At 40.5% G+C, this 9,038-nt stretch overlaps 1 protein-coding gene across 1 annotated transcript in view; it reads left to right on the top strand.

Moving 5' to 3' along the window:
• BAZ2B (bromodomain adjacent to zinc finger domain, 2B) overlaps positions 1-9,038 on the top strand; it is a gene marked incomplete at its 5' end in the record, with an annotated part of 32,998 nt that overhangs the window by 17,058 nt on the left and 6,902 nt on the right. The window contains 8 exons of the mRNA XM_010143532.1: positions 518-662; positions 3,260-3,924; positions 4,456-4,732; positions 4,898-5,053; positions 5,500-5,660; positions 6,505-6,815; positions 7,203-7,338; positions 8,585-8,731. Coding sequence (XP_010141834.1) covers positions 518-662; positions 3,260-3,924; positions 4,456-4,732; positions 4,898-5,053; positions 5,500-5,660; positions 6,505-6,815; positions 7,203-7,338; positions 8,585-8,731 — 1,998 coding nt within the window. The remainder of the gene's footprint in view (positions 1-517; positions 663-3,259; positions 3,925-4,455; positions 4,733-4,897; positions 5,054-5,499; positions 5,661-6,504; positions 6,816-7,202; positions 7,339-8,584; positions 8,732-9,038) is intronic.

The following is a 9,038-nucleotide window of genomic DNA, read 5'->3' as shown; positions in this document are numbered from 1 at the left end:
CTGGCCCTCCTCAGAGGACTGTTTGTGTTTGAATACAGAGTTTATTTTCAGGAATTACTGTTCTCATTCTTTGATGAACCAGCTAAAATCCTCAGTAGTTTCCTGTCAGGAGCTGCAGTATTGGCCCTCCTCCGCGCCCTGTGTACGATTCGCTGTTGCTGCACAGTTGGTAGGCTTTCAGCCTGTCTCGTGCAGTGAAATCTTTGGTCCTTTCATTCTCTGAGAGTCAGCGCTAAGAAAACAAGACCTACCATCCAAAAATGTGTTTTCAGATGAAGACTGATAAACTTACTAAGCCGAACCGTGGAGTGACTGATATTTTTTTTTTTTGCAAGGGAGCTCTGTAAGTAAAATCCTCAAGGCAGCAGTTGTGAGCAGAGTATGACATAACGCCCTCCCGCTGCAGTCTCCGAGAGACCCTTGGACTTCTGTTCAGGCTGGCAGTCAGGAGGTGTCTTCTGTTATAACGAGTTTTTTTCCCCTGTTGAATTATAATGCTTTCCCTTTTTCAAAACAGCAACAAAGCCAGTACCGAAAGAAGCTATTCGAAGCTTCGCACTGTTTGCGTTCGATGATGTTTGGTCAAGATCGTTACAGGCGCCGGTACTGGATTCTGCCCCAGTGTGGTGGTATTTTTGTGGAAGGCATGGAAAGTGGTGAAGGTAAGAACCGTAAAGGAATACTGTCCGCCAGGGCACGCTATGCCGAGGCGTCTTGCCCATCTTCGGGGCCCGTCATTTTGTGCAGCAAGGCCCTTAGGCTGCGTCGGCAGCCGGTGGACCTCTCCGTTCACATGGTGCTCTCTGATACTCTCCTCCTGATCATGAAATACCAGTTCATATCTTTCAAAACAAGGATTAATACTGTGGAAGTTTTCTGTTGTTACAGTTCTATCTATTAGGCTTTTTCCTGTTTATCTACGTTGGATATTTTTTGGCTCTTTCTGAACTATTTCACGTTTCTCTTTGGCAGTGAAATCTGCAAACAAAAACTATGATGACAATAGGAAGTTCTTTTCATCTTCTGTTGTTATACTTTGTGCAGATACACAGATTAGTTTGTGCTTGAAGATTTGATACATGTTCTGCAAAAATACAAAAATAATTTTCACGCATCAAAGTACTGTGTTTTCTAATCAACAGTGCGGATTTTAGTCTCTGTATTTTAAGAACTGATCTTTCTTTCAATCCAGCAAATGCTGAAGTTGTTTTTGCTAAAATTAAAATGTGGTTCCGTGACAATTGTATGCTCACTGTGATTGAGTTTTTCACACACTTCAAATTGGATAGATGAAAAAATACGTATTAATCTGACCTTTCTGTGGATATTAGAATTTTTAAACGGAAGAGTCCATTTTAGTCACAGAAATATCCTTTCTAGTTCTGATACAGATGAAGCAAACTCTCAATAATCTCACAATTCCCCCCCCAATATAACAAAAAGTAAAATCTCTGTTACATAACAGAATTGCGTGATCTCATGAGAACTGCGTCATTCTAGAGAGCTATTTATTAAAATAACTGTAACCCCACAGCATGGTATGAAACCTGAGTCTTGTTCTGGCCCCAAAAATAAGCCCTGGAACTTTTCATAAATCTAATCTTGATCTTCAAGTTACCTTTCTAAAATGAGTAGCATAAAAAAATAATTTTTCTGTCTCCCGTTCTGCATTATTTTATGCTGTGTGTTAGGAACTGTTTTGCACAGGAGTAGCTGGATACAGAAGGTAAACTGTCGTATGCTGCACTGCTTGCATTGCTTTTGTTCACTATATTTATTGTATTATAACCAAATGCTTCAAAAGGTATACAGAAAGAAAAAAAATGATTGCAATATACCTACATGTCTTAAGCTAGTAAAAATAAACAAAAAATCACCACATGGAAGTTTTAACCAAGAATTGTAGGGCAAACCCGTATCTTAAAATACATTTTTTAATGGAAGATTAATCTCTGTGAGTAACAATGGACATGTTCTTAAGATCTTGGCTACTCCCTCTTCCCTGTAGCTCTTATTTGCTGTTTCAGTAAATCCTACACTTTATCCACTCCTAGTTCTTTTATCTGAACATTGGAAATGTGAGACATAAACTGTTGAGTGAGCTGTCCATTTAAAAATCCTTCTTCTTCCCTCTGTGTGTAGTCGTTTTGGTTCTTATGGCGATAATTAAATTGTTTGTATCCGGATGTACACTGTAACTGTGGAGACGTTCTGAAGTTTTAATGGGAGTGGATATTCTTTTCTTTAATGGATTATCTTTGTAGAAATTATGATTTTCCAGAACGAGCAAGGAAACTTTTGTGGATACTCTGGCTGTAAACCATACGCTGGACCTTTGTTTATTTGCAGCTGCAGTATCTGATGAACATAGTTGAAGTTGTAGTCCTGGAGTCGCTACCTCTTCTCTCTTTCCTGACATTTTTCCATTCCATTTTACGCTTTTTAACATGTCTCATCCAAGCTGACACTTCAGTACAAGGGTAGAAGAGAAAGACTAGGAGAGCAAAGACACAAAAATGTTGATTTTTTTCATAAAAGATAGCAACTTCTGCCTGTTGTACTTCAAATTGCTTAGATGTTACACTGTCCGATTGCATCTCTCTTCGGGGCTGTGGTGGAGTCCCAGTTGTCATGTTGGGTGGCTTCTGAAAGAGCTCTAAACTTCCAAGAGCATTGACATTGTTTCACAGTCAAAGTTTTTAATGGTTTTATTGAAACAGGTAAAATACTCAATGTTGCGTTTCAATATTTGGTGAATATTTGATTCAGAACAGGAATTTTGGTCCTCCTTTTTGTAATTGGCCCTGAGTTTGATGAAATGGTCTTTTGCAAAAAGAAGCTTAAGGCTACAAATGTTGTACCCTCTTGGTATGATCAGAGGAGTTTTTTTATAACACGTGGAGAGTCTTGAGAAAAGGAATCTGCCAAAAATTTGTCCCTTTCAAAGACTTTGCACTGGCAGACTGCTTCAGACAGATACGACTCTGCAGGGAGAATCCTGTGGCTGTGTTCGCTACCTTGAGGTTATTTTTCCTGCAGGTTTTTAGCAGGGTTTAGGTCTGCGTGTGCCTTGAAGCTTGTTTCCTTCTCAGAGCGTTCTGTAAAGTGAGAGGTGATTTAATTTAAAGAAAGAAAGAAGACATTGTGATCTAGCATGCGTTGAGCCAAAAATTAAGTACTTTTTGTTTAACTGTGATGATAAAAATGTCTAACTTAGTTGGTCTGTTGTATTTCATCAATGTTTCTTGTACGTTTTTAGGCCTAGAAGAAATTGCAAAAGAAAAAGAGAAGTTAAAAAAGGCAGAAAGCATGCATATCAAAGAAGAAGAATTTGAGACAGAAGAAAAATTACACTGCTTAAATACAACTCACTATGAGAAAAAGGAAGATCTGAAAGAAAAGGACAACACTAACCTGTTTTTACAAAAGCCTGGGTCATTTTCAAAACTAAGCAAACTGTTAGAGGTAGCAAAAATGCCACCTGAATCTGACATTATGTCCCCCAAACCTAATGGCAGTGCAGCCAATGGCTGCTCATTATCTTACCCAAGTAACTCAAAAAACTCTCTGTGCAGTCTCCAGCCCGCAGTGTTGCAAAGTACCACTGAGAAGTCTGATCCTAACCATCTTTTCAGTTCTAATGCAAGTGGCACTGGAAAGTTCTACAGTTCCCCACTAATTCCAAATGATCAGTTGTTAAAGACTCTTACTGAAAAAGGCAGACAGTGGTTCAGCCTGTTACCGAGAGTTCCCTGTGATGACATGTCGGTTACACACGCGGATACACCAGCGACTACAACCTCACTTACTCCTCAGTCACATCCGCCGTCAAAGTCACCTTCACCTGTTCCGTCACCTCTCCCGGGCTCAGCCTCTGCACAGAGTCCCATGGGATTAAGTCCTTTTGCGTTGTCACCACTGCAGGTAACTAAATGAATTTTTGAGTATGAATTTGCTGTGCTTATTTGGGCAGAAGTTCCGTTCAGACAGATTGTTCCACAGAAGTGCTATTGTTATCTACATTTTATTTTTTTTGTTTCTAAATGCTAATAACTAATTCCATGTTATAGACGTTTTATAACACTAGAAGTTTTTGGTAAAAAAACAAAAAAGAAAAGGTAAAATTAGGTAAGCCCATGTGTGCTGTTTTGTACATGTATTGCAGTAATTCCGTGTGGCCTTTAGGAGGTTGGCCACTGGCGTTAAATGAAAAGCAAATAAATAAAAACTAGTTTTCAGAAATGCAACACACCGCACCCGCCTTTTAAAAGCTGTTGTTTCCTAAGCGTTACCAGGGCCCCAATACGCAGTATCAACCATTAGTTCTTCTTAAACTAAGTAACAGCCTCCTTTATGTTTTGACGATTGTTCGACACGTAGCATCATAATTCAGGTTTTTGGTGATCGTTAACAACGCTGGTTGTTGCGGTTGTGTTAACAGTATGTTCTGTACAGCAGATGAAGACTGGACTGCCTATAATGGGACTTCAGTTTTGTGGATGGCCAGCAGGAGTTCTTTCTTCAAATGTTCCGTTTTCATCTCCTTTACCTGCTCTGGGATCAGGGCTGGGCTTATCAGAAGCAAATGGGAACTCGTTCTTGGCATCTAGTGTTCCTGCGAGTAAAAGTGAACCACCAGCGCTACAGAGCGAAAAAACAGCTTCTGCCCCTTCTACAGCAGTTGAAGTAGCCAAGCCCGTAGATTATCCAAACCCAAAACCTATACCAGAAGGTAAGTGTAACGCACAGTAAGACCGAACTATGTGCCACTACGATATTGCAATTAATTTTTTTAGTAATTTGCCTGTTGAGTTTGGCTAGATGATTTCTCTAATCTGATTGTGTGTGTCACATAAAAAAAGTCCTGCAAAGTGTTTGTGTGCTTGTCTTGATGTAGAAATGCAGTACGGGTGGTGGAGGATTACTGATCCAGAAGACCTAAAGTCTTTGCTTAAAGTGCTACATCTCAGGGGAATAAGAGAAAAGGCCTTACAAAAGCAAATACAGAAACACATGGACTATATCACTCTGGCCTGCGTCAAAAATAAGGATGGTATGTAATCGATACTTACGTCACGCGTGGTCTTGGGGCACAGGACTCTTTGAGATGTGTTTAGACACTGACCTAAAGTAGCGGCGGGAGAAAAAAGGTGATGGTCTCGTTGTCGGTAGTTGCCTTTTCGCCAGCCTTGTTCCAGAAAGTTACAGGATTGGAGAAATCCCGTTGAATATGAATTGCTCTAGAGGCGTAAGTGTTGGTAGTGTTTTTAAGTTCTTTCCATCTCTGTAACAGTCTAGCTCAGCCTCTCCTTCCCCTTCTTGCCTTTAGCAAGTTTGAAAACCTACAGAATTTGTTGTCTGTATGGGGTATCTTAAGAGTAGTGCACTTTTACAACCGTTCGTCAGCACTGGACTGGCGTGACAGGTAAATCAGCTTGAATTTACTTAGAGAAGTTATAATACTAATTAAAATAATAAAAATGTGATTCTCAAATACAGTTGCAATTATTGATATCAATGAAAATGAAGATAACCAGGTAACTCGAGATGTTGTGGAAAACTGGTCAGTAGAAGAACAAGCAATGGAGATGGATCTTGCTATTCTTCAGCAGGTGGAAGATCTAGAAAGGAGAGTTGCATCAGCTAGTTTACAAGTTAAGGTAAAACCAACTTTTAGTAAAATGTCTCTTTAAAATAAGTGGTAAGAATTTAAAGCAGATAGTAGCAGTCGTTTTGCTGTTGGTAAGTGCCTTCTTACTCCATCTCTAACTGTCTGCGAATAAAACAAATCCGCTGCAGCAGTACCGTGGGTATTTGTGTCTGAAACGTTTTATTGCAGTTAAATCTTCAGCTGAAGATGCTCGGAATTGGCAGTTCCTGGAGCGTGTTCTTGTACAGTGTGCAGTTCCCTTAACCTCTTCTTAACCTTCTATGAATGCAAAGATTTTACTGCCTACAGACCGCTTCATGAGAGTGCGTTTTGCCACGGTTCTGCCTGGCTTGGGTGATTGTTGCTGTCAGTGCTTTCAGAAAAGCCTTTGCTTGAGTGTTGTGAGTGTGGAAGAGTTCAGAATTCACTGTCTCTCGTTACACTTTGGAATTGCTTATGTTCGGTTATAGTACAGGTGTAGTGTTTGGGATCTAGTTTGTTCTAGGGGTGGATGTTATTTCTGCGTGACCAATTGATGCTGTCACCTGCGCCTGTTGGACAGATAGACCTGTTCAATGTTTCGAGCAATAGAACAGGATACCTCAAGGAGATAAGGATTCAGACTGTTGCAGAAAGGTCCGTTCAGAAAGTCTGGTAATGCTTGTATTTTTTGATTAATTGTTTTAGTTCTCTGGATATTTTGGAAACTGTCTCTACAGATGGATTACAAGTAACCAAGATCTACTGGAAACAGCACTTCAGTTGTTTCGTTTGATTCCATAAAACAGTTCCTCTGTTTACACACTAAGTTAACAGCAACCAATAAATGCAAAAAAACCTTTCTATTAACATAGGGTTGGCTGTGTCCTGAACCTGCATCAGAGAGAGACGACTTGGTATATCGTGAACATAAGTCAATTACTAGATTGCACAAGAAGCACGATGGAGATTGTGCTGGAGGCGGAGAAGGCAATACCAGCTCTCTAGAGCGGAAGAGTGACAACCCTCTAGATATAGCTGTAACCAGGCTTGCTGACTTGGAGCGGAACATAGAGCGAAGGTATCTGAAGAGCCCCTTAAGTACCACCATTCAGATCAAACTGGATAATGTGGGCACAGTTACTGTCCCTGCTCCTGCACCATCCATTAGTGGTGATGGTGACGGGTAGGTTATTGAGATTAACTTGAAAAATTATTGTGCTTCTTTGCTAATTGGAGCCTATTTTCTTATTGCCTGTTATCTATGTACTTTCTTGTATGTCTGTGATCCATATGGATCATGTTATTCTGCATGGTGCTTCGTAAAGATATTTTTTTGTTACGTTTGTTGATAATCTTGCAAAGTTATCTTACATTTAACTGGTTGTGACTAAGCTTTGAGGCACGTAGCCACAGTCTGTGCACTACATGAAATTTAGTTGCTTAAACTTTATACTTACTGGCTGTGTATGTTTTGTCATTGCTTGGCTTTCAGTGTGATAATGATTGTTCCACGTTTAAACGTAAGCAAACATGGATGTGACCTGCTAAACTTCTCTGTATTTCAATGCAGAACTGAAGAGGATATTGCTCCGGGGCTGCGGGTGTGGAGAAGGGCGTTGTCAGAAGCACGCAGTGCTGCACAGGTAGCTCTGTGCATTCAGCAGTTACAGAGATCAATAGCCTGGGAAAAATCTATTATGAAAGTTGTAAGTGTGTTTAATGTTTTTTTTAAAACCCGATAACTAAACAATTTTTGCTATATCCTGTTTTCCCATTGAAGCTTTCTAAGTTGCCGTGGTTAATAATGCACTTCTTATTGCATGTAAAACTTAGCGCAGTAAAACTGTATGTTGTGCACAGATAAATATAAGTCTAATGGAAAAGATTTGTCCCTTGCTTGGCAAATTCAGCATCCTGAGCTTTCTAAGATAAAAAGCCCCTGTAATTGGTTGCTTTATTGAAGGTGGTAATTACTCCTGTTAATATTTAGGGAAAAAAGAGTAATTTCTGGCTTCTGATGGCAGACACTGTTATCTGATGGAATATTTCTGACCTCATCCGTGACATAAGCTTTATGGAGGTTCAGCATCACATATCCCAATTAAGGGCTTCATTTCTCAGAAAGCTGAGATGCTCCAAACTTCTTTGCACGCACACTCCTCACAGCTGAACACACAAATTGGTCAAGCGTGCGAGCAAATACGCTGTGAAGTACTGGTTTCCTTGTACACTTAACGAGGAGATCGCTGTTAATGGCGTATACAAAAGACATGCAAAATGCACGTGTCAAAATTTGCATGGACCTTTGACCCTCACATTTCTGAAAACAAAACTGCTGCTACCACAGTAACGATTATGATATGATAATTAAGTGTAGCCAGGGCTATGTAGGGGGTGGCAAAAGTGATTCCTCCTTTAGTGATCTTTTCCCTAACCTTTTTATTTCTGCCAGTCTTATACAAATTCTCATTACACCTGGACAATAAACCGATGATCTACATAAAGACTATAGTGCAAAGCTGTAATTTTGAGTTTATATAGCTGCAAGTTCAAGGCTGTATCTTTAGAGCCAAAACTTTATTAATTTAGGAGGAGGACCTGAAAAGGCCTTTACGGGTGTCGAGGCATAGCAATTTATTATCCAGAAAAAATGTGTAGTATCATTCTCAATTTGATTGACATGCTCTGTGCATTTCATTACACAGTAAATGTAAGTATTTGGTGAACAGGTGGAGATCTTGAAAGTCCTGAAAAAGAAGTCCAGCTATAGAAGATTATCCAAATCCCATGTGTGCAAGGAACTGGACAATACATTAGATATTTTGAGGCTAGTGTGAATTCTAGGCGGTGCTAGGATATTTGGGTTTGTTTCGAGGGGAAGGGTAATTTAGGTACCATCCCTGCATTTCAAATTTTACAAACAGGATTAAAGCAATTTTTCATTTATTACAGTACTGCCAGATATGTCGCAAGGGAGATAACGAGGAACTGCTTCTCCTTTGTGATGGCTGTGATAAAGGCTGTCACACCTACTGCCACAGACCCAAGATCACTACCATACCAGAGGGTGACTGGTTTTGTCCTACCTGCATAGCGAAGGTAATACTAACCATAAAGGTGACGTGTCTTGGGAATCGATGGTAAAGTTACAGGTTTTCCAGTGCTTTTTTCAATGGAAACAATGGCCGGTATGTTTTATGTTGGGCTGCCATTAAATCATAGAATATTTAGGTTGAAATACACCTCTCAGCTCCTTGAGTCCCCCCGTTCCCCAGCCCTGCCAGGTCCCCCCTGCCCCCTGTCCCTCAGCAGCACCTCCACACGGCTGGGAAACCCCTCCAGGGATGGGGACTCCACCACTGCCCTGGGCAGCTGGGGACACACCTGCACAACCCCCGCGGGCCCG

The sequence above is a fragment of the Buceros rhinoceros genome, unplaced genomic scaffold, assembly GCF_000710305.1.
Source record: "Buceros rhinoceros silvestris isolate BGI_N320 unplaced genomic scaffold, ASM71030v1 scaffold45029, whole genome shotgun sequence".
Taxonomy (NCBI): Eukaryota; Metazoa; Chordata; class Aves; order Bucerotiformes; family Bucerotidae; genus Buceros; species Buceros rhinoceros.
This window is presented reverse-complemented; position numbering and strand designations above follow the sequence as displayed.